The sequence below is a fragment of the Pezoporus wallicus genome, unplaced genomic scaffold (genome assembly GCF_028554395.1).
Source record: "Pezoporus wallicus isolate ANWC-B61680 ecotype Strahan unplaced genomic scaffold, APGP_CSIRO_Pwel_v1 scaffold_11491, whole genome shotgun sequence".
In the NCBI taxonomy this organism is placed as follows: Eukaryota; Metazoa; Chordata; class Aves; order Psittaciformes; family Psittacidae; genus Pezoporus; species Pezoporus wallicus.
Window position 1 is genome coordinate 12,081,945 of NW_026642649.1, and position 25,432 is coordinate 12,107,376.

The window sequence follows — 25,432 nt, forward strand, 5'->3', positions numbered from 1 at the left end:
GAGTCTTGTAATCTTTTTTCCTACACTCTGATTTATCATGTATAACTGAAAGAAGTCTTTGTTATTTTTTTCTCAACAATTTGACTTAATGAATAAAATAAAAAAAACAACCCTAAATTCCCTGATTGGAATAAATGATTCAGAAGCTGTGATTTTGTAGGACTGGATCTTGTTCTGCCCAGTGTTGGAAGAGCCTATGAGAGTTTGAATGTTAAATCCAGTTTTCAGGAGCAGCTCAGCACTTAGAAATTTCATTGAAGATTGGTTGTGTATATGGTTCCAAAAGCCTAAATGACTCTCTCCCTCCAAAAACCTTTGCAGCTAACTCCAGCTAGTTTTCAAACTGCACGTTTTTGCAATATTAAGTTACATGCAGGGAACCAATGAGTTGCAGTAGGGGATCTCCTCAAGCGTTTCCCCAGAAAACATCAGAAACTTCAGATTCAAGAAGACAGGATTTTGATAACATGCCTGTCTCTTTTGGTTGAGGTTAGGCAGAGTAAAAATTCATTTTGCAGTACAAAATGTGCTATTCATTTTTGTGAGGATTTGGGAAGGGGGAATTTGCTTGGTTGTTTTTGAACAGCTTGCGATTAATAAACTATTACCAAACAGCTCTGTTCTTAAGTGACCAGATCCACAGAGAAGTTTTATGCTGATCAGGTGGGGCTGTGCTCTGGGTTACATCATGTGGAAAGTGTTTGTCCTGGAAGTAGCTGGTCATGACTTTTAATTTGACTGTTCATGTATATATACATAGCGGTTTTGAGGAATAGCCTGGGATGCTTTGTGTGGCTCAGATTATGAAGGGGGGGTTTTGTTTGACTGCCTAGCCCTGCTCTTCCCTTGAGGCTGTGAGGGGAATGGCTTTCTAAAGGAAGAAAAATTGTGTGGATGAATGCAGTCATGTGAGATGTAGGTGCTGGAAGTCGGCCTGTGTGCTACAGCAAAGTTATTCACAGTGAATCCTGACCTACCTGCTGGTGTAGCACTCAATGTGGGGTATCACCATGTCTGGGCACCAGTGGGGGTCCTGGATTCCATCCAGGTGAGGGAGGGAAAAAGAAATCTGGAGCACTAAAATCATATGACTTCCTCAAGGGGGTAAGGAAGGGTCCCCTGGGCCATAGGTGGTATCTGCCCATCCCATTTCCATCCCTGTGTGGCCCATAGTTCACCAGCCGAGCTGCTTCCCCCTGCCATCTCTGCGAGCTGAGCAGAGCTGAAAGCCACTGCCACAGGCCCATCAGTGCTAGCCATGTGAGACAGCTTTGGAAAAGGGATTTGGTTGCTGAGATCCAGCCACCCCAGTCTAGACTGTGACTTGATAAACTGCGTTGCTGAGAGGGAAAAACCCTTTGCAGAGGGCAGAGCCCAAAGTACAGTGGGCTCAATACACTTGGTCTTGGATGTGCTTAGTGAAAGGCTATGCTGTCCATATAGAAAGTTCACCGGTGACTTTCCTGTGTCTCAGAGTCTCTCTTCATTATCACATTTTGCCCTTAAACTCAGTGAGAGAGACTTGCCAAAGTCTGAGATGAAAAATCTGTGGGACAGAGTTTGTCTCCTATGTTCTTAGGATGAGGCTTAAAATTATCTGAACTTCTACATCCTCTGCAAAAGACTTAAATAAGAATTGATTTTCACAGCTTTCAGTGGCTTTCATTACAGCAAGAAATGGGGGGTTGTTTTTGTTGTAATTTGAAGCTTAAAGGTTATTGAGTTTCTGGTATGAAAGGTCAATCCTGTTCTTGCAGGAGTTTCCTTTTGGTCACTTTTAAGGCAGGCGGCTCAGAAGATAAATGATACCCCAAGTGGAAAATCCAATAGGATTATAAACAAATATATATACATTTACACCATATATAAACAAATATATCTATATTTACATTATATGTATGATATACATGTATATATACATGCATTTATTTGCATTGCTTAGTCCTGTGAGATGTTGTGGTCATGGTGCTCTGTGGCTGAAGGGGTGGTGATTGCTCTCTTTCATCTGGTTGTTCAGCTTTCTCCTGTAATGCTGCTAAGATCTATAAATATAAACAAACCCCTCTTTAATTAATCTTACTAAGCACAAGGCATGATCCTGCAGTCATACTTGAGGCGTAGCCTCTCTGAAGTGAGCAGTGGTTTTCTCTGTAGAAAGACTAAGAAAAACCCAGCTGCACAGTCAGGTCAGTAAGGGTGGGAAGAGTTTTTAGCTGAAAATCCAAGGAGGGGCCAGCGCTGCTTAATGAATCACAAGCTCTCCTTTCCTTGGGGTTTTCTGACACTCTCACCAACCCCCTGGTTTCTTCTGGTATGAAAAGCAAGTCCCAGCCTTTTCTTTTTCCTTTCTGCTACCTCTCCCTCTTTCTTGCTCATTCATTGCTTTTCTCCTCCTCCAAATCAAGGCGGAAAAGCTTTCAGGAGAATCTTTATTTCTTCCATGGAACTAAGCGAGGCAGGCTCCCTCCTCCCTCAGCAGAGTCAGCAATGTAACCCTGGGTTCAGCAGGCATCAGCCTGCGCTCCTGTCAGCAGAAACAGGCACATTCACCACCATCCTTCCCTCTGAAGGAGACCCAAATCTATTTTTTTTTTCAGAGAGGGAGCTTCCTGCGGCCCTTCATCAAAACCAGAGTCATCGGGCAAGGCAGGGAGGAAGAGTGAGAAGCGCTTCAGCTGGGTCTGTTGCAGGCTCCAGGGCTGAGCAGAGGACCTCCTCTTGGGGCTGTCTCAGCAGACCCCCAGCCCAGGCAGGCTACAGGAGGTGCCAAGCCAGGCATGTTCCCAGCTGGCAGCGCTTTTGCAGCCTGCCTTTTGGAGGAGGCCAGTAAACCTGTGCTTGACTTTTGGCTGTAACCATCTGCAGCAGAGTAACGCAGTGATTTCTACTTAACAAGGGGAAAAGGGAGGAGCAGGCTGAAAAGCTGCTCTATAAAGTAGAGTGGCACCTCTTAAAGTAAAGCCTTACAAGTGAACTGCTAACCTTTTGCTTTAAAAAAAGAAGATATATATGTTAAACCCCCCTGTTTCAATATCCTGGTGCAGTAGGTAATGGATTGTACCTTAGCCTTTCAGTAGTGTCCCTAGGTTATGTAGTATTTATCATGTCATCAGGGTTTCCTGTGAAGAGGTCCTGATCCACCTTCTGTTTGACCAAAAAGACCAAAGCCCCCAAATTGTGTGTGTTTGCAAAAGATATTTCCTGCAGTTTCAGATTTGTCTTTGCTTGTTGGGGATTGTAGGTTGAGCTTAGATTTAGTAATTCCAGGAAAATGCCCAGTGCCAAACTCATTATTATTGTTAATACCTTAATATTATTATTTAAACTTGAAAATTACCACCAGGGAAGAAGGGGGAGGGTGGGATGAGGCTTAATTTTATTCACTGTGTTTCCTATTAAGTTAGGTTAATCTATCATTATTATTATCATTATTGGTGATATTTCCATTTGCTTTTTCATTGAGCTGTATGTAGTTGATGACATTTGAATTTATCTATTTCCTGAATTTATTATTAATTTAAGCATTTCCTTCTAACACTAAGAGCAAATAGTTGTGTTGCAGTTGAATACACCAATATTAGTATATTTGATACCTGTCACACACAAGGTTGTCTTACAGTATGTGTGTGCACATATTATCCATGCTTTCAGAAATACCACTAGGAAATGAATGTTGGTTCTAGCCGCCCCTGTTAATGTTGCCATGAAACCATAATTTAGTACTTTGATACATGTGTGTGTGAGCACATATATATGTACATCGAAATGTGAAGTGAGATGAAAGAAAGCTTACCTCAGAGCTCTTCCTCCTCCCAATGGCTTCTCTGTCTCTGATCTTTTCCCTGAGTTATTGGACTCATAAGCACAAGAAAGCACCGCTGTTATTAAGCTCATTGAAATATTTCTATGCACAGATCATGGGGGAATAATAAAAGATAAAAAGATATGTGTTCATCCACAATTTTTCTGTAATAAAGTTTTAATCAGATGCCATGCACTGCTGACAGATTACAACAGCACATATAGTTTGTATATACATGTAATGGTATGAAGAATTTAGGAACATGCCAGCATGTAATTCTGGACATGCCTATATTTGACTCTCAAGACTGAATTTTCTTTTGAGGATAATTGCATTGTGTTTGGACAGCCATTTAATCCAACAAAGTTTCTGCAGTTTTATAGAGAAAAGCTTTTTGGGGGGAGTAGCACAATCTAAATGACTGCTGAATTTATCTGAATATGCATCAGACATATTTTGCATAATTGTTTTTATGGTTGCTTTTTAAGTATATCACTGTGGAGTGAGAAATGTGAGTTTCCCTTAGTCTTTATTTTCAGGGAGCTCATAGTCCAGTGGTCATCTACACATGGGCCTCTGGCCGATTGGCAGAATTGTTGGACCAGACCAGTAAAAGTATAAATACTAAAATAAGGTGCAAGTACACAGGGAAGATGGACTTCAGATTAGGTTTACTCCAAGGTTTGGCTGGGTTAATATCTCAGAGACTGTTCTTGATGCTGTGGCACTTGCAGCTAGCGCTGGGATCCCTCTGGAGAGGAGCATCCAGACCAGTGGTTTAAATAGAGAGAAGGGTGCTGTGTCCGTTTTCCATTTGCCTTGTGGATGGTGGGATGTCAGCTGGCCAGCTTGTTCCCCAGTTATTTTGTTCCTGTTTCTTTGCCCTGTTGTTGGATGCAGAAGGCTGTTGCCCACATCATGCTAGGAAATGATGCTGTGTGCCTTTAAAAGGGAGAACTCTGCATCTCTTGGGGTATATGAAACAGTATTTCAAGTGATGGCAACAAAAGAGGTTATTTTTCAGGGTGGCTATTTAAGACAGTAGCTGGGGAAGGTGTCTAAATCAGCTGAATGGACTTAGGTGGGGTAATGAACTTTTTCTGCTATCCTCCTCCCCATGGTAGGAAGCAAACAAAAGAAAGTGGTGCTTCACATCACATCTGGTCTTGGCAACCTATGACACTGGTCCTGAAAAAGAAGAATATGAAGTGATCTGTGTGATTGTATTTCACATTAGTGGTGATGGTTGCCATCCTTTCCAATATCGAGCTGGAAAACTCATGCAAAAGTAAATGGTGTGTATAGAAAACCTACTGAAAAGACCCCGCAAACCTAAACATAACCCACACATGCTTGGCTTCTCAACAGTATCTACTGATGGTAATAATCTGTGGAGTACAAACTACCTGCTGTATAGTGGCTGTGTTTGGGTGTCTTGCAGTGTGATGTGTGTTACTGATTTGGGCCCTAAGAAACTTCCTTTTGCTTGGCTTCTAGTACACAGTTACCTTTTGATTTTGCCTTTTGCCTTGTGCCTTGCTAATGAGTGGGCCAATGTATGTGTGAGTGTGTGTATGGAAGAAAGCAGCTGAATTTGTTCAAAAAATAAAGGTACAATAGGAATAGACAAAAAATATAAATACTTTTGACAGCACTGAGTCAACTCGAGGATCCTGTATGCCCCTAATCCTTCTCGAACTAAGGCAGGTATTTGTGAAAGTACCTGACACAGTGTGATATCATCTTATCAGCTCTGATACAATCATGACATCTTTACTCCCATTTCTCATCTAAACTGCCTATGGAGGAGAAAATAAAAATGATTAGGTTGTGGTTATGGGTGAAGCCAAGTGGCTAATCCCAGTTTGAAACCAGTGTACTTTCATCTATCTGCCTCAGCTGAAAAATAGTGTGAGCAATAGACCTCAAATGAAGCTTGATGTTAGCTTTTTTTCTTTCTTTCTGTTTTCCCTAGTGACTGTGCATAGTTTTGAAATGCTGCATGCAAAGAAAAGCAAGAGCAAAGGGGCCTGTTTATTGTTTTAGCCAAGAATTCCAAGCAAGGAATTCTTTCTTTTTCTATTCCAAGCAATAATTACATTTTTTCCACTATAGCAAGTACTTGTTAAGTAAAAGGCATTTGTGTCTTAGTAGAAGTTATAAGCCTGATTTTTTTAGTGAAGATTACAAAGGATAGGTGAAAACTGGATCACTGGAATAGCTTTTGTTTAGTTTTATTAAACATGAATTCATACAGGCTTAGGAAGGTAGTGATTTCTTGGTAATGATGGCGTGAATCACACTGAACTGTTTGGAAGGTTAAATTGAACTTGCAAAACTGTCTTGTATACCAAGCTTGAAGCTTCACTGCTTTGCATTTGCAGTAGCATTTTAATTGTGGAGTGGCAGTAACTGCAGCATCCTGGAAGCAGGCAGCCCTTTGGTCCTTGCTTTTCTTGGTTCTCTTAAGATGGGAAGTGACAAGGTGAACAAGAAAGGCCACTTTCAAGAGACAGCTGATCATAATGCAGTCTTAAGTGAAATTGTCTTAAATGAAGTACCTTGTCATTGCTTAACATCCTTGAAAGGAAGGAAAGGCAAAAGAGAGGGTCAGTCTGCAAGAGGGAGAAACCAGAAAGGGATCCAAATGCAAGCAGGGCTCCCTGCCATGACCTCCTTTAGACAGGTTTTGCTTAAATACTGCAGGGACAGAGGTTTCTTTCCGACCCTTTCTTGAAGAAAGAACCCTCTTCCTTTTTTGGTAGAAAATGAACGAATTGGTTTCAGGGCTGGTACTGATCTTCCTCCAAATTTCCCTGATCATTCTTCCATGGAAGCAGGCAAATCCCATCCTAAAGCTGTCCCCAGCCCAAGACACGTGTTAAAAGCAAGGAGAAGCATTGGCAGAAAGTGGCTGGGGGAAGCTCTCAAGTCCTTGTGTGTTTCTACAAAGCCTCAGATAGCAAAACACCCAGAAAATGGTGTGACCAGAGGCTTCCTTGGGGTGTTTCCAGTGCCTGCAGTCAAGGTGGCTGCTGTCCTCCTTCCTGCAGCTTTTCAGCTCAGGTGGTTCCTCCCCAGTGGGATCTACGTAGCATTAGAGTCATGTGGGAATGGTAGGGAAAAGGCAGCTTGAGCCTTCTGGCCCTGGGAAAACATTTGGTTTGGGTTGTGTTCAGGAGTTCGAGAGGCCTTCAGAAGCCTGAGGTTATCCTGCCTGGACCAACAGCCCCCTGTGCTGAGAAAAGAGGTGTGAGTGCCAAGACTGAGCTAACACATCTTCCCTGGGGCATGGAGGTGGCTGCAGGGCCAGAGCCCCAGCATGAGTTCCTGGGCTGATGGTGTCAGCAGTGATGTCATTTCTCAGATGCTAATTGCTGCTACAAGGGGGATGGGAGGCCTCAGAAATGCAAACTAGTCATGAAGAGCTGGACTCCAAAAAACACACATTTGCTCTACAAAGGGCTATTTTCCTTTGTGACTGCGCTTGTGCCACTGTCTGTGGATAGGATAGAAAATGAAAAGTAAGGTACTCATCTCTATTCCAGACTTCTATGAGACATAGTAAAGATATTGCAGAGAAAATCTGGTGTTTCCAGCCCTTACTCACCAGGATAACTCCACTGGAGACACTGATCATGCAGCACTGTAAAACAGGCTACCATCCTGTATGTGGGTGACACTCTATCAGTTTATCCTAAACAACAAGCTCAATGTGACTCAGTCTTAAGGCCCACTGTGCCCAAATTTAAAGGGCATTCCATATGTTATTTATAACACCCAGGTCATGCCCGAGGGTGCTCTGGGCAATGAACATTGTTGCATGGGCAAGTGGAATTCTGACCTTTAAGCTGCCCCTGTTCTGCTGGCAGAGTATGTGTAGATGTACATTAACACATACGGACAAGGGTCATATGCTCATACAGGCAGACCTGCCCAAATAGTGTAGTTGAAATGTGGCCAGCTTCGTGATGAATGAGGGACAGCTGACCTACCTAACAGCGCTATGTGGATGGTGGATCTTGGTGATGTTCCCCAGATTATTTCCTATGTACTGAAGGAATTAAGTCCAGCAGTTCTCAGCAACTGGGGAAGAGAAACATTTAACTTGTGCAGTACAGTGAAAGCCAATGTAAGCCTAATTGATCTGTTAAAAATGGAAGTTAGTGTGGCAGCAAAGGAAGTGAAACTTCTCAGGGTGGCACCAAATTTCCTTTCCTCCTTATAGCTTCACCTCCTCCCCTGCAGGTCCCTTAGAAGATTGGAGAAGCAAAACCACAATTGGTTTTGTTGACCAGTTCTGAAACTCATTTTGGGCCTTAATCACTTACATGAGCTGAGCAAACAATTTCTGCTGCTTCTTCAGCTCCTTAGGCAGTGTTCTTTAAAAATTTGCTGCACAAGGTTTTCACCAGTTAAGATGAATGTTTGTGATAGAAAGGGGGGGGTGGTGGTAAAGAATTTGGGGAATAATACACTAAATAGAAAAGTTTTTTGTCTTTCTCTCCCTTTTTACTCAAGGATTTTCCGTGTTGGCTGGGATTGGTGAGCTCATGATCTATAAATAGGCCCATCCAGGGAGGAGAGGGAAGAGGCTGGAGGCTTTCATTAATTATATAGAAATAGTTGTTTTCACAAAATAAGCAGCAAATCCAAGCTGTTTGAAGCCAGGCTCGCTGGGCTTGGGGGTGGGGTGTGCCTACAGCATTTACTAGTGAGATCATGGAATAGCACAGGAAATCTCTCCCTAATGCCAAAGAAAACTCCCCCCTCCAGTTCTTTTTATGAAACAACTGTTGAGGTTCCCCAACCCCCTTTCAAGCTTATTGTGTGATAATGAATCAAAGGATGGATTCATTATCAGGATACAGGTCCAGATACCCCACTCCCCCAGATGTTTATAGGCACATTTGGCTGCATGCCTGTCAGCATACTCGGGTATGTAGTTTTCGCTTGCTTATGTAAGTGCTGGCATGACAAGGGTCTTCACTGATGAAACAGCGACTTGTGGAGCTGCAGAATTTATGATGTGTGACATTCACGTTTGCTGATTGGGATTCTCAGGGGATTATCTGTGTTGAAAAGTAAAAGAAAACTTGCAGTCCCTGTGACACCTTTTAAAACAGGTCTTTGCAATGCGCACAAAAAGTCTTTTTATTCCATTGTATAGTTGGATTGGATAGCCAATATTCTTCGATCATTGCATTCAAGAGGTTAGATAAATGCTGATGTCATGACAATGTCTAGCTGAGCAAGTTCATATTGAGTCTATATCTCCTTCTCAGTAATACTCTCCCTAGAAGCTAGTGATTAACAATTATTATCACACTACAGTTGCTATTGCTGCTGGTTTAGCAATGACTTGGCCTTCCTGTTGCTCACTTTCTTCTTCCACCTGTGTTTGGAAATGGTTTACAGCAGAAGAAACCTGTGAAGGTCAGACAACAGAGAGATGTTAAAAGGGGAAAACCACCTTAATTCCTTTCAGATATTAACATCTTTTTCCTCCTTTTGTGTGTTTTGGTCACACACTTTGCTTTAGCAACTTGAAAAGTGCAGAAGAGTTTCTGAACACAAGGTGTTCACTTGAAGTTGCCAAGCAAACTGTGTTTAAAAGAAGTGGAGTAAAACTGATGAGATTTTCACTTTGAGAGCAGAAACTCCCAGAAATGCACATGAGAATTTTTCCCGGACCTTTGATTGCTTTTAAAGCTATGACCAGCGCTGGACCACTGCAGTCCATCTTCAAAGCTACTATCAGTAATAGGATTGTTGGGATTTTTTTCTGCCCCAGCTTGTGCTGCACACTTGTGGCTCACAAGAGACCCTATGGCCTTCCCAAGCAGCCCAGTGCTGCTACCCGGGAAGCTTACCTAAGGGATGCAGTACATCCCTCTGCCTTCCTCTGTCCAGCCCCTGGGTTGTGCAGTGTTAAAAGCTGGATGTTGATGGCAGTGGGTGTTTGAATGCTGTGTGCTTTGAACTCCTGAAACAAACCCCAAAACTGCTGGCTCAATTTGGGATACTGAGATTTTGCTGTTGTCTTCACTGTTGGCTGTGGGGTGAAGGAGTTGGGGAATGTCCATGCCTGGCAGGGTCCAGCCCAGAAACACAGGAAGTACTGTCTGTTCAGCTAACAGAGAGTACTGCTGACAAAGAGGCAAAGCAGACATCAGGCTGCTAGTTATATGAAGAAAACAGAGGCCCAAAGGGCTTTCAAGGATGGTAATCAGAGCAACTTTTGAGAGGTAGATCAGACCCACCATTTCAGACATTTCAGAGGGTTTTTTACTTGAATTATGGTACAGCGCCAGGAAGAGTTCCCAGTCAGTAACACCACTAATCCTCTCTGTGTTCTTGCAATTTTAAAATACCCAGTGAAGCCCTATTTTGGAGGAAAGTGTGGTATCTGTGGAATTCTGTGTTAGAAAAACCGAGCCGATGTATGCACACGGAGGGGCCTCCCAGATTAAATTACTCTGAGCTGCACTTGCACTCAGTCTTAGGGAAACTCAGCTTGAAAAACAAAAATCCCCAAGCTTTCATGAGCTCAGGCATCCCTAATTGCTCTGAACATGTGGGTAACTGTGACCCACATTCTTTGGTGGCCTCAGTTGCCGTGGAAAGCACGTCAGTCTGCTCAGGGGTTGGCTATTAAATGAATTGACAAATCTTCATATCCTTGAAGCCTCAGTGAAGGCATTAAGAAGATTGTGAGGCAAGGAATAACAGTAGGAGCAAAAATACATATTATGCTCTTAAAACCCTAGGGAAACACACAAGTTGATAGTATGACTGAAGAGCTTAGACCAAAATTATGAAGAATGATTTGAAGAAGCCACCTCAAACACCATCAAAGATGTGAGCCTTTATTTTAGGTTCCTGACATGAGAGGTGTTTGTACTAGCTGGCTTTGCTAGTGAAGTGTGTAGGAAACAGATTACCAGCAGTGAACAGACATATATTCAGTGATAGATCTCAAAAGAAAGGCTTAAAATGCAGGTCAGGTCTATAAAATTGTCCTATTAGGTGGAACAAAGCATCCAGATGTTCATCTAAACTCTCATTTGGGAAAATGCCATTCTTCACCAAAAGTGAAAAATTGGAATTACTGAGGTATAAGCATGTACTTTAAGTCAGGGTCCGTGGTGAGAATAACTGTGCAAATTTAGCCAAACTGTATTTTTCCCAGTGCCTGATGTGAGCCGCTGTCTTTGGTGCAGGTCAGAGAACCCACATTTCCAGGCAATAGTGGGCAGAGTATGTAGTAGGTAGATACACAGTGTCTAACTTTTGAGACTTAGCATGAAGTGCACAGTGCCAGTAGCCCTTCTTTGTGGTATTTTCTTAGCTTATTTTGTTTAGCCTTCTCAGATGGGGATACTGTTCCTGGTCCCCTGTGGTGTCAAGTGTAATGGTTCACAGACAGGCATTACAGAGCAAGAAAACCAGTAACAAGAAAAGCAGTAACAAGAGTGTCTGCTCTGGCAGCAAGTGCAGGGTCCCTCAATATTCACTCCTGACATTCTTCTTTTGTACCCTCTGGAAACTGTTCAGCAGCATAAAAAAACCTCTAGCAAGTTAAATAAGTTCTTGTTCTGCCAACAAATTATCAAGGCTTCCAGGACATTTTCTCCTCTGTTCCAGAGTATATGTGTGAGTAGCCAGGATTTGCAGGGGAGACTTTTTTCCATCTAAACAAACCCAGAAAATTTTAATTTGATTATGTCTAAGGAAAAAGAAAGACAAACTGCTGGTAAATGGACTTCCTAACAAGTTGGGGTTTGGTTTGTTTGGTTTGTTTTCCTTCTAAACAAAACATACAGATTGTCCTAACAATAGGATTCTTCTGCAGTGAAGATATTTTCAGTGTGCATCATTCGTGGTTTTAATCCATTAAAAAATAACAGCTAATCAGCAGAGTATTTAAAAGGGCGAAGTCAATTCTGGCACAGAAAATCAACAACATTCAGAACAGTACTGTACTTACCCTAAGTTCAGAAATTAATATCACTTTCTATTTACTATCTTGGTATGATTTTATTAAACCAATTACAGCTGTATCTGGCATATCCTTTTACAAGTTTAGGATCACTCTGTTGCATTTCCCTGTTGACATTTCAGACGTAGCACCTACTAGGAGCTTGTGTGCTTAGAAAAGCAGAGAGCTAGCAGGCCATAAATGAGTGTTAGGATGGTTGAATTCACACTTTCTCTGTGAGAGCACTGGTGAGTGCAAAATAACACAAGTGACCTACACTAAAAGGGTAGAAGAGTTATCAGATAAAAGGCTAGGACTGGAGACTGTTGAAGGGGAATTAAGGGGCTGGGGAGCTTACATAAGGAGATGCTTGAGGCAAGGAGCTTGAAACCAGTTATGGGTGGGGATAGGGGTGGGAGCAAGCTGAGGAAACAAGCTGATGACTCTGGGTTGAGGCCAACATCAGTTCAGAAGAGTTGTTCTGCCTTTAGGGAACAGTCTCTCCTAAGGGTGGTAAAAGGTAAAAATAGAATATATGAACTGCCAGATCAGGCTTTGGCAGCTTGGAGGGTTTTGGTTGGATGTGAGGCAGGGAAGGGTCAGAGTGCATTGGCTGATCAATAAGTCATCACATACAAGCTGTGCAAGACTCCCTTGGGGAAATCCCCATATATGATCTGATTTGAAAATTGTTAGTCAAGGTGAGGCTGAGGAAGTTTCAGTATCCTTTTTTGGGACGTGCCATTTCATGCATTGCATCCAGTTTTGGTTATCTGCATTGCAGGAGAAGGAGCTCAATTAGGAGCAACACGTTGTGCTTCTACATCAACACGAAGACTCTTCCCAGAGGCAGAGTCTCTGACCTGTGACTGTGTTTTTAGGCAGAGCCAGGCAACCTTTCTTCCATCAGCAGTCCTCTCTTACTCTTTTCTTAAGACATTCTCCTTCCCTTCTTCTTAAGAGTTTTCCAGATAAACTTTGTGCTGTCTTGTTGGAAGGGAAACTTCAAACCCCATTGGCTTTGTTTCAAAGTAAACTAGAAACTGGTATGGAAACTCATGCAATAAGCTGTGTTCTCAACTCATCATAGAGAAGCATTGCACATTGAAAGCGTTAGCCAACATCGGTGAGAAGTGGCATCCAGAATTTCTGAGTTGCGCTGTTTCCATTCCCTGTTTATCAGATAAGACATCACCAACCCTTCAGCCTAATGGAATAGTGTGAAAACTGCATTTATTTAGTGCTTACAAAATGCCCACATGTTACAGAGCTGAACACCATAGGAAACCCCATGAAGAATCAATTTTCACTCTCTCCAAAGTAGTGCACAGCAAATAAAGCCTGAAGCCAGATAGTGAGCAGTGGAGAAGAAACAAAATGCTTGCTCATCAGCAGAGCTTCACCATCTAATCACAGAGAAAGGCAAAGAATCCATGGGAAAAGATTTCTGGGTAATCTCTGTAATTTAGGGATGTGCAGAAGGTTGAAGCGGAGTGGGGCAGGCAGACTTATGTTTGCTGGTTTTTAGCACTGAACAATTTGACTTTGCAGCATTAATGGAATCATAGAATATCTCATGTTGGAAGGGATCCATAAGGATCACTGAATCCAACTCCCTGCTCCTTACAGGACTACCTAAAACTAAATCATATGACTTAAGAGTAGCATGGAGATGGTCCTTGAGCTCTTGACAAGGTGACAAGGTTTGGGGCTATGATCCTGGGGAGCTTGTTCCAGTAGCCTGACGACCCTCTCAGTGAAGAATGTTCTCCTAATGCCCAACTTCAGTAACGTTGTATTAATGTTAATCATTAAAGTGGATGGTACGCTAATGAAGCCAGAAGGTTGTTCAAGTCAGTCTTACTGCATCCATTAAGCTGTTGTAAGCAACAACAGGAAAACCATGCAACATTATTTGTTGTTTCCTTAACAGGCCATTATAAAACATCTGTATGCCTGCTGTCAGGGCTGCAGGCAGCCACCAGTGTGCAAAATGATGAAGTACTGCATTTCTTCCATTACCAAGATGAGGGTTCTTTCTGTTATCCTGTTTTTTAACATCTTGAAGGGATATGGCCTTGAGGAGAGGAGGCAATGTCTTGGGTCTGTCTGGTCACTGTCACCACCAGACAGCTATGTAAATAGAAAAACGCCACTTGAATGAACAGAGTCTGGGAGTTGGTGAAAGGAAGTTCATAGGTTGCCACAGTTAGACAACAAGGGACATTTGAACAACACAGAACCAAGAATGTTCCCAGAGGAAACAGCTGTGAAGTTTTCTTTTTGGTTATGCAGCTGCCAAGAGTTTGTGTTCATTTGGTCACTTGCATAGAACAGGAGACCCTCACAGACTGCTGAGAGGAAAAGAGAAGGGGATGCTTCATCCATGAAACTCTGCTGCTTTATGTTAAATGGAGGAAAAACTCTAACACAGTGTATGGGGACAGCAGCTTTGTATGACTGAAGTTAGATATTTGATTTGTTGGGCAATGCCATCTTTTGTATTTCTGGAAGTAGAAGCCTACTGAGGATTGCAAGGAAACAAATCCATAAAGAAGCTGAATGTGGAGGCCATTGCTCTGGTATTGGAGTAGTACTGGAGTAATATCAACACCATCAGAATCTCCAAGCATGCATTAATTTTCTCCTTGTGTTATTTTCTTTTCGTATGAAACCAGTGAAATGCTGTCTGAGTCAGCTAAGAAAGGTAGCATTATGTTTATAATTCTCTATAAATGTAGGCCCTGATTTGTATCATGATTTTGAAGATAAAGGAGACCTTGTCTTTCAGATATCACAGGAAGCAGTTAAAAGATCAAGAGTCTGAATGCTGTCAGACTTGTAATTAGGATAATAGTAACATCTGTAGAGCACTAAGTGCTTGTGTTAGCACATGAAAGGCCCAGAGGCATTTCCTAGGGATGCCTTTAACCCAAGTCTGTGGTTCAGGAAGCTGCTTCCACATGTGATTGTTCCAGCTGAGAATGGTACCCATGTAACTTTTAAATGCATATTTAAATCAGAACTCATATCTGAAGTGATTTGGGAAATGTGCAAAATAAGGCAGATCATGGGCTTTGCAGTCTGCTGAAGATACTAAAAATAGGTCAAATAAATTGCATGACCTTAACTAAGACATTCTCAGCTACGTGTCTAGAATAGAGTTAATTTGCAGATTCAGTTGTCTGAATCTAGCCATTTATATTGTAGCTGTATGACATCAATTCCATAGCTTCAGTGTAGGGCTTAAAGAGGTATACAGCCCAGTCTAAACATCTGCATTTGGTTTTGCTGAACTGTTTTCTACATCCATTGACTATGATGGGAGCAATGATGCCTAGATCACATAGCAATCACTTGCTGTGTAGGCACTTAAAAATGCATATCAGTTTCTGGAGCCGTATCCCACTCCTAAAGTTTAGTGAGATGAACTCGTCCACGATGGCAGAGCATAAAAACTGTTCCCTGATAACCTGGAGATGAGAGCATGCTAGCCTGGAGCCAGATATTTTCTTTATGGACCAATGAAACACTCTTCATTCAACAGAAGTATTCCTGTTGTAGTGGAGTCACCAGTCAAGCAGGATAGAGCTGCTCTAACCTTTTTCATTTGTATTATTGACAGTGTTCGTAGTCTGTCAGTGCTTAGCATGAGGAGAGGTTCATCTCTCTACTTTATCTATGCCATCATTTCATCACTAAAGGAAGTTGGTATCCACACCAATGTGGCTTATCCCATGGACCACAGAAAGAGATCAGCACAGCAATTGACGCCAGGACCAGATTAATGTTTTCTCCAGCATCTGTATTTGTCATGGTTTGGTCACTGTTGCCTAGCACAGTTCTCTCTTTATGATGTTGGTACCTGGAAAAACTACCTTGGTGAACTGTATTCTAAAAGCTGTCTTTTGATAAACAGAGATAACAGCTGGCTGTCTGGTTATCCAGGAACTTGGGCTGAACCCCTGACCCTAATGTGTTTAGATACACAGTATTTCCCTATGGTCTGTCTCTCAGAGCAATGTTCTGATGATTGTCTTGGTGCTGGTCCAGCTAAGGTGGAGTAAGGAAGCACAGCACTGCTTTTCTCCTTATTCAATGAGTATTAGTTTTCTGGGAATAACAGTGCTATGGTGGGAAATGTTTCATTTTCTACAATACTTTATCACAATGGCATTTCTTAGTAATCCTCTTTTTCCCCAAATCTATCATCTCATGGTCTTTTTTATTTTCTTACAGGAGGAGCTGGGCATTGCCTGTGAGTTGCTTGAGTCAGATTTCCTCAAGTGCAGCGTGGGATTTCCTTTCATGAGATCGAAATCTAGGGTAATGTTGTGATGCTTCCATTTGCAGAGTGATGGTCCAGTCACGTCTTTGTCTCCAAGGAGTGGCCAGAAAGGCAACTGCTCTGTTAAATGTCTGTGACTGATACTTTTGCTAGCTTTCTAACACAAGATATCCAAGCCTTGCACAGTTATGGAGGGTAGGTGTCCTCTTTCCCACCAGATAGAGCCAATGGCAGAACCTTGTGCACTACAATACAATTCTCTTCAAAAATGATCCATAGTTGCAACCATGAAAACCGTGCATTCTTCTGCAGAAAATCAGAACAGGACTCTGTCTTATTTAAGTTGCTTTATTTTGTTTTTATTTTTGTCTTCTCTTACATTAAAGTGCAACTGAATTTGTCCACATTACAATGAAAATGCCTTAGGGACTTTTTCGTATTACAGACTCCTGGTAGCTTTGCAAGATTTTGTTTGGTAGACTAAGATGAACTCTCTGATGATGTTTAGAAATTCAGCCGTGTTCTTTCTGTCACTAAACCAAGCTGTACAAATGACCAACCCAGAAGGGTGAGAAGATGAGGTATAACTTCAGGATGACCTGAACAAAATCAGTCTGATTTTTTTTTCAGAAGTTTTCAACTTCAAAACCTAATTCTTTCCATTTGAATTGACCTTTGACCTGACATGATTTTTTTTTTTTGGTTTATGAGTTTTATTGACTGTAGTATGCTCTTTTGAATCATTTAAAAAGATTTTAAATGAAATGGCTAAAATAAGTGCAGTAGCAAAATATTATCTGGAATAGAATAATCTGAGGGTTTTGCTCCAGGATCACATAGTTGGGTTATTTTCATTTTTTTTTCAGCAAGCTGTTGAAATCACAAATTTGGAAACTTTCACTTTGCCAAAACCTGTTCTGGAGTTAGGTAGAAAAGTTACTGCATGGAGAAGTTAAAGTAGTGCTGCAGTGGTCATCATAGATTCTCTTTTCAAAATGAACACCTGATTTTATCCATTATGGTGAGTGGCCATAAAGCTTTAGCTTGTGCTAGTCGCTCCAAGTCTCTGTGCAGGCCTGAGGCATGATCTTTATTCCCCTCAAAATACCTCTTCACCAGCAAGTAACAACATAAAGGTTAGTGCTGAGGTAGTTTCGGGTAGAGATCCTTTTATACTGGAAGACCCTTTCCCTGGCAGATGATCTCCTCAAGAGATCTCCTCTTCCTTTGAATGACAATTCCAGTAAAGGCCCTTTCACAATAAAGGAAAAATCAGAGATGCAATTGCTAAGATTTAAAAGCTACACTACAGTAGAGGAAAATCTCTCACGTGTATCTAAATGCGCTACTTTTGTACAGCTAGGCCAGTAAAATATATGGGAAATTTCAGAATAAATGCATTTTGAAACTATATTTGTCTCTAAATACTGCTTTTTCTTTGCACAGTATGACTTCAGTGTGATCTTTGATACGAGCCACTTGTCTGGGCAGGAAGAAACACTTACCTTCCTTGTCACTGCACAAAGGTAAGGGAACCTTTGTACCTCTTGATGACTTGAATATCCTTTGTTACATGAAGTGTGCATTGCATATGCTTGACAGTTCTGTGATATTAGTGGTAAATGTGTATGTGGTAGATGAGGTTAAATTTCTGGGGCTAAATGCATGCATTTTGGTAATATAGAGGAACCATGTGACACAGCTTCCTGAAAAATGAGGTAGGATCATACTTAGGCTTTCTCTTCCAAGCAGTTGCAATTCTGAAGGAGCAGTTTGTGTTCTCTCAAATGGAAGGCCTTCGTGTTTCTGTACCCATCCCTTTGGGCCCTGTATCAAGCTCAGCTCAGCTGCGGTTGACGATCAGCACCAGGCAGGCACATTTGTTCCAGCATTTGAATGAAATAAGCATGTTTGGATGCAAACCAAAAAAGATAAATGCTTTCATCAGATGGTCAGGAATCTCACTGACAGTTTGCAAAGTTGCATGTCTATTTTTTCCCCCTATGGATCTTCAGTGATCTATGACAGACTGCATGAAACAGCTGAATAGGGTATTTCCCCAAGGGCACTTGGAGCAGGCATTGAAGTAGGGTGATGCCAAGTGTGCATGCATAGTGATTTTTATCTTGGGCAGAATATGAGGTGTGACACATTCTCTGTGCCTCCTAAGATGATTTGTCACAAAGATGCAGACTCTATGGGTGATTCGGTCACAAGCATTGTCAGGGTGTATATGAAACAGAATAACTGATGATAGCACAGCTGTGTTAACCTGGGCCATGATGTGCTAGGTGTGAGATTAGTTCCTGATTCCCTTACTGTGTGAGTATGCCAAATTCATACTCTCCTGTGTCAAAACCAGGGCCTCCAGCCTGAATTCTCCTCCCCAGTTTGATGATGCCTCACCAAGTAGTTGGAGAGGAGAAAGAATCTGTAGCAGGTGCTGAGTGATTGCTCTCATAGAGCACAGTCCTCCTCTTGCAGCAGCAACTGTAGGTGGGAACAAGATCCTGCGGCACGTGGTGCTGGTATGAAACACTGAAAATGAGACCTCGTATTAGAGAGGCAAGACCATGTCTTGCACATAAAAGAGGTTTTATTCTCCGTGAGGAGGAGTCCATAGTGTGTTCAGATGGCCTCGTGATGCTTCTAGGTCAGGGAGATTCATCAGTGTCTGTTAGGTGAATGCCAGCTGGTGCAAAGATGGGTCTGCAGTGCTTTAAGTTTGCCCATCCAGTGTTTTCCAGATTGTGCCACTCATTTCCCTGCCTTGGATAGCACAGGGATTTCCTCTGTAATCTCACTCCTCACATTTCTGTGCCCCACCAGTGAGAAGGGTTAGTCAGTGCCTTTAGATGGAGCAAAGAAATAAATAGTAGTTTGTACACATAGTCTGAATGCTCAGAGGGGTTTAGGAGCAAGTTTCTCATTTCAGAAGGATGGGCAGGAGGACAGTTGTGTATTGAAGGATTCAGCTGAACCTCCAAAGACAACAGTGCATGTCCCAGTGCTGATTACCCTAATTTTCTCTGTGACTTTGGGCAAATAGCTCAATTCCCATGCTGTGAAATAAGGATAATAAAATCTTTCTACCACAAGAATTGCAGGGAGCCTTGGGGTAAAGTCGGTGACAAAGAAATGGAGAGGAAGTGCCTGTGTTGTGGCCAGACTGCAATGACTGGGGACATTGTTTCCACACAAAACCAAAGCTAGTCTGGCTGAACTGGCTGGACACAGAAAACCTGTGACATGCTGTCATGGGAAAGTAAGCTTTGCCCTTCAAGAGGCCACTTAAGCCTGTTCCTTGAAGCTGCAATTCTGGCAGTAGTACCTGTAACAAGAGACTGGTTCAACAGTAGGAGAGATCAACTGGACAGAGATCTGAATGTTACCTTACATTTGCTCTTTTTGCTTAGAAAACCAGCAACAAAGCTCCAAAGCCTTTTCTGCGCTTCATGGTGTGAGCTATTTTTCTAGAGCTAGATTCACTGCGCTGTATTCTCCTTTTCTGACAGTACCTTTGATCCATTTGAAACAGATGAGCATGTACCCATGAACCTTGTATAGAATTCTACTTGCTTATTTTGTTTGCCACCATGGTATCATCTCGGTATTTGTGTTGGATGAGAAATGTCTCCAATTTGGACTCTTCTTCAAGCCTGTTCAGAGGAAAACCTTTTATTAAGTGTTTTTTTCCTGGGACTGGGATTTTGTGGGTTTTTCCATCTGGGCCATAGTTTTATTAGGAGTCATGGCCAATGTGTCAGTTACAGAAAGCGGAGCTCGATCTATGCATGTATGTAGCCAGCAGGCTCTGTTTCTGTAATCTGAGCAACTCATCATCTGCACGGTATCACTTGGGATGTTACTGCCTGCTGTTGCCTCAGTGATACTGTCCTCAAATAAATAGGATCATATCTTTCGCTTTGCCAGCTTGATTTGTGAGTAAATCCAATGAATTGCAAGGCAAAAGTGATTCCAAAGTCACTGCTGGAGAAATTAGAAAGATATGTAACATACTTCTCAAGATTATTGTTCTGAGCTGTCACTCACCTAGCAGACTCACCATCAGAGTTGGAATAATTACAGGTTTGCACGTTGGACATGCATTTCACAGGCACCTTTCACAGACTTCATACAAAAGCGCTCACACTGAAATAAACTGACTCAAATCAGAGATGATTGCACACTTTTCTCTTTCCTCCTTCTGCTTTTGACCAGTTGAGGTAACTACCTTTGAAAATGTAAAGTAGAAGTGACAGCTAAGTACAGAAAGAGGGGATGGAACTGCTGAGAGATTGTGTCCAGTTTAGTACGAGGGTCTCATCCAAAAAAGCTGCTTGTAGTGGCACCAAATTGATGCCGTGGTACAATGCAGGTATATGGAAAGTCAGGACCCTCTGTGGGGTGTATGTATCCCTCCCAAACTGATTTGCAGTCAGGCTGGGACAGAATCACCCCTTGCATTGGAGTCTAAATGTCCTTGCTTCTCCCCACTGCGCATGATGGCTGCTGTAGTTTTATACTGCCATTTGAATGTGCACTTTACTCCAAGATAGGTTTTTTGGTGTAAGCCACATCGTGTCACACCACGATGAGCTACACAGGAGCAATCACAATGCACATCCTTTATGTGTGTGCCCTCTCCAAGGTGGGTGAACAAATGTAGCTTTTAATCTTTAGGAGGCTTCTTAAGGAGCTGACATCACTCAAATATAGAGGCTCAGGGTAGGAAGGCAGAGAGATGGTAGCTGTGAAACTGTGTGATATATTGCAAAGGCTGTCAATTTTTTAGCATGTTTATTTTTCCTTTTTTTCACAGTGGAAACCTAGAACGCACTGAATCTCTGCATGATAACACCCTAACCCTGTCGGTGCCCCTGATGCATGAAGTGGACTCATCTATCAATGGGTAAGTACCAGTCACCAGATGAAAACAACAAAAATAATGATAATCCTAACAATAACATCTGAGTCTCTTCCAGTGAAAAACTGAATTCTTCCCTTTGTTTACATGTAGCAGAACTGTTGCTTTTTCCCTGTTTCCCAGACTCTGGTCATACAGACAAACTCATTCATTATCTGGGAATTTTATTTGTCATGCCTTTCATTCCAACACTGTACCTCTTTCTCACTCCTTAGAGAAACTCCATTAATTTAATGCTAATTAGTTACCATGACGTTGGTAGTAACTACCAGACTTTAATTCATGGGATTCTGTAGGTATGATGGACCTTAAAATAAAACGAGAGCAAGTAAATCACATCTTGTTCCTTAGGTCATGTCTTAAAGGATATGGTTGAGAATCCATCACCATGACAAAGGTTAGGGTCAAATGTTCTGGGATTTTAAGGAACTTGGTGGAGTCCAGCTGTTTGTCTTTCTGTTTAATTTCACAATCAGAATTCATTTCTGCTTCTGCTCATTTTACCACTTCCTCTGGTCCCAAGTGTGTGAGGCATCTGAGCAGCAACTAAGGAATCACCCTTTGACTGAATTACTTGTATAATACGTAGCCACTGTCCTCTCCCCATGGTTGCTCATGTATGAGTTCCTACTGCCTTTGTACTCAGGGGTTTTCCCTTCCACTTCTGCACCCCACAATCTTAAGTGTAGAATAAATGGTTTGTGGTTGGTCCCCACAGACAGACTGTCCTCTAGCATAGACTGTGCTTGAGTTATAATGGGGGACCTGGTCACTCGTGGTGAATTAGAGTCCAACATACATTGAGAAAGCTGACATTCATTAAGAAACTGGGGAAGCAAAAAATAATCAGTAGTGTCTCCAAGAGGTCAGTGTCTGGTTTAACCACCATTTATGACAATCCCCAGGGAATACATATTGTCAAAATGACCAGTGCAGTTTAGCATCAGTAGAAGTCAAAGGTTCCTTTGACCAGCATGCTACATATGAAGGAACAACGATACCTGCACTGACATGTGGTTTGGCTGAAAAGCTGGGTAAAATCAGCTGCGTGAAGCTGATTTCCTCCCTTCTTACATAGAAATAAAATCCCTTAATTACTGACACAATAGTCAGAATGGGCAGAAGACATGCTTAAGCTTGCTCAGAGAAGTGAAGTGCACCGTTAGACCTCACAAGATGACTAGCAAGGACAACAATCTCCTCTATATTGCCAGTACAGCCTCAGCAGCATGTTCTGGAAGTTTTTGAGTGCTTTCATAGTTGCAGGTTGTGTAGAAACTTAACTCTGTGTCCCTTGCTTCTTGATGCTTTGATAAAGATGGATTTTTGTACAGCTTTACAGATACAGATGCTTTCATCTGTGTCCTTAGATCTCGCCTACAGAGTACTGCATGCCAAAAAACTGATAAAAATGGGGCTCTTTTCTCTCTCTTCATAACGTACTATTTGTAAAGCACAAGGTCTCTAAATTTCTAAGCCCCACCCAACTGATTATGTAGATTACTTTATTCTTTCTCATAGACAAGGCTTATTTAATTCAAGTTCACAGAACTACCAGGAAAAAGTTGGGTTCATTGGAGGGCACAATATCCCCATGCATGGTAATATTAGTAATACTCTTTTTGGGACAGTCTATTTTTAAAGTTACTTTTGTTAGCTACCCTGCATTTCAGTCTACAAGAGCAAACTTCATTCCTGCTCATAAATAGCCCGAAAGGGCTTGTACCATGTCTGGGAGGAGCCTTCTGGCACAACACTGTTAATGGGATGAATAAATCTGTCTCTTGTTGTTTCCCTAGCAATTTCTGGCATAGGAGGCAGGCAGGAAAAAAGGAAATGTACCTAAACAGGCTTAAAATCCTGTCACAAAAAACTCTGACCCAAAAGGACAAACTGGGAAGGAAGCAGAGTTTTAGGCAGTCCCTCACCAAGGTTTGTCCTGAAACTAGGACCTTTTCAAATCAGTACAGCAGCCCCAGATTAAAAGGACGTACAAAGGATGCTTAAAGCACTCCTAGTCTTCTTCTGCAGGGTTTCCAGGTACTGTTTGTGCCTCCAAGTCTTTTCTGATAAAACCCTACTGTTTTTTACTTTGTGATAAGATGATAAGAGTAGTTGAGGAGACTTGGCCTGTGCCACTGTAGTTGAAAGAAAGTTATATCCCCCTCTACTCTTCCCTTTAACCATCTGTTAATCATAAAGGTAGTGAAGCTCAGATAATTAATGAAGTGGGTTTTTCCTGCAATGCTATGTAAATACTAGATAAAATTGGAATGTTACTTTAGTGGATACTCAACTGAAAGTATTCCTATTAGTAACGGTTTCTTCAGATTAACTTGTTAGTGCAATGATTTCCTGTATTGCACAAGCTATTGGACTCTCAGAAATCATCCATTTCAGGGGCCCTGGAGAAGAGGTTTTGTGATAGGAAAGGAGAAAAAGAGATAAAGTAATCAAAAGAAGTCTGCTTTGGTGGTGGGATGTTAACCCGGGTCAGTTGAGATGCCACTTGTGTAGTTCAGTGTTGTCAAGAGAAAATTAAATCACAAATAATAAATTAATATTAAATGCTCTCATAGAATTTCATAAGACCTGAAAGCAAGGGGTGCAATTCAGCTTGCCACAAGTGTATTTAATTTTGGCGACAAACACAGCTTACTAAATTTGTGTCTTGATCTTTCAGAGAAGTCTTCCCTACTTCATTTTTCTATGGTGATTCTGTGGAAGCGTCCAACTTTGTTCAGCTGGAAAACCATGAATGTCATTTCCAGTCTCTCAACTTCACACTGCAGGTAAAACTGATCCTTATTTTGATTGCTTTCCTGCTTGACAGCTCTTTCTGGTTTTGTATCTCTTTTATTCTGAGTGATGTACGGTCCTTGGGGCATGTTTCCGAATCACAGTATTCTGTCGAATGCATTGTTGATTGGCTGCCATATGTACAGTGTGAAGGGGTGGTGTGTTTTCTTATATCAAGAATTACATCAAGAATTGCAAGTAGTGTATCTTACTTCCACAGGAATGAAGATACTTCCATTTGTTTTTCTTTTACCTTTCATCATGCTCTCAGTAAAGAGCTCTGGTTACTCAAGTGCTACATCTTGGATGTAGTTGCAGGTTTACAAGGGAGGAGTAACTGTTTTTAGTAGCATGGTCATTGAGGAGTGGGCAGCTTTTATCCATGAGAACAAACATATACACATGCAAGGATTCAGACTTGCTATATGCCCCTGGTATGAAAATGTTTGTAGGATTGCTGATAAGAATACAGTACAGGGAAGAGACTGGGACACTAAAAAGACAAGTGTGTGAGGAGGTTTCTTTAAACATCTCATGGCATTGCAGTGTTATTCAAGTATTATCTATAGATTACATTTCACATGGCAGTTAGATGAGTTCCTGATATGGCAAAGTATATGGATGGTTTGTTATAACAAACTCTTGTCATGCAGGCCAAAGGAACTTGTCTTGCTGCTGTGACTGTATCTATTACAAGCACTTTTTGACCGCTAGATGGAACTAGGGAATGATAAATCATGCTGAGGTGGGTGGGGGGAAATCATTTATTGTGAAAAACAGTCTTTCACCTTTTTTCCCCTTTCTGTTCTCCTAGGCATGAATGCCACTCAGCTCATAATGAATAACACATGTCTGCCTCCGTGGACAGACTGTGGTCCAGAGCAATTAAGCCCCCACTGTCATGCAGTGCCCTTAGCTATTTACTGAGAAGGAGTGAAAGCAGGATTTGAGGACATTAAAGCTTTTGTGAACCAGGCTATTAATTCTTGTGATTCTGATTTCATTCTTGTGGGTTTATAGGTCTTCCCTTCCCCCTCTCCCCCCCCCCAGCCAGTTATTGGTTAAAACCTGATAAAGAACAGATGTTCTGGTGCTTTAACTAGATGGATATTTTCAATAAAACAAAGTGATAACAGGTAAAGGAGACAGCATCTATATATTGGCAGGGCCAGCATTTGTCCTGCTTCATCTCTTATCTTGTGTTATTATTAACACACTTACAAGTTGCCCTATGAGTAATTTTTTTTTCCCACATAGAAGTAGAAAATTGAACTGTAACAAGTGACAGATCTGCTCTCCAGTAATGCGGTAAACCTCATAACTGTGTGTGTCAAAGAGAAAGGGTAGAGTTTCATAATGGGCAAAGCATGGTTTGTATCACTGCTTGCTTAATTGTTTCTAATGATTTGCCTGCCATTTATTAAACTTCTCCAGATGGAGAAAAGTAATAGTTCCTTAACCAAGAAAAAGAGATGATTTACAAAAATATGGAGCTTTATAGTGGGTTTTAAATGGGAAAATCTCTACCATGTCCAATGTTAATAAGAAAACAGATCTATGCGTCATTTTGGGGAAGGGGTAACAAGATGTGCAATGAAAATGCCTTTTCTGCATTAGCTCTGATATCTGATCTCA

General features: G+C 41.7%; 1 protein-coding gene across 1 annotated transcript in view; it reads left to right on the top strand.

The window, feature by feature from the left end:
- ITGA9 (integrin subunit alpha 9) overlaps positions 1 to 25,432 on the top strand; it is a 210,822-nt gene that overhangs the window by 145,129 nt on the left and 40,261 nt on the right. Inside the window, exons 19-22 of the mRNA XM_057431474.1 lie at positions 16,023 to 16,109; positions 17,518 to 17,597; positions 20,894 to 20,983; positions 23,682 to 23,790. Coding sequence (XP_057287457.1) covers positions 16,023 to 16,109; positions 17,518 to 17,597; positions 20,894 to 20,983; positions 23,682 to 23,790 — 366 coding nt within the window. The remainder of the gene's footprint in view (positions 1 to 16,022; positions 16,110 to 17,517; positions 17,598 to 20,893; positions 20,984 to 23,681; positions 23,791 to 25,432) is intronic.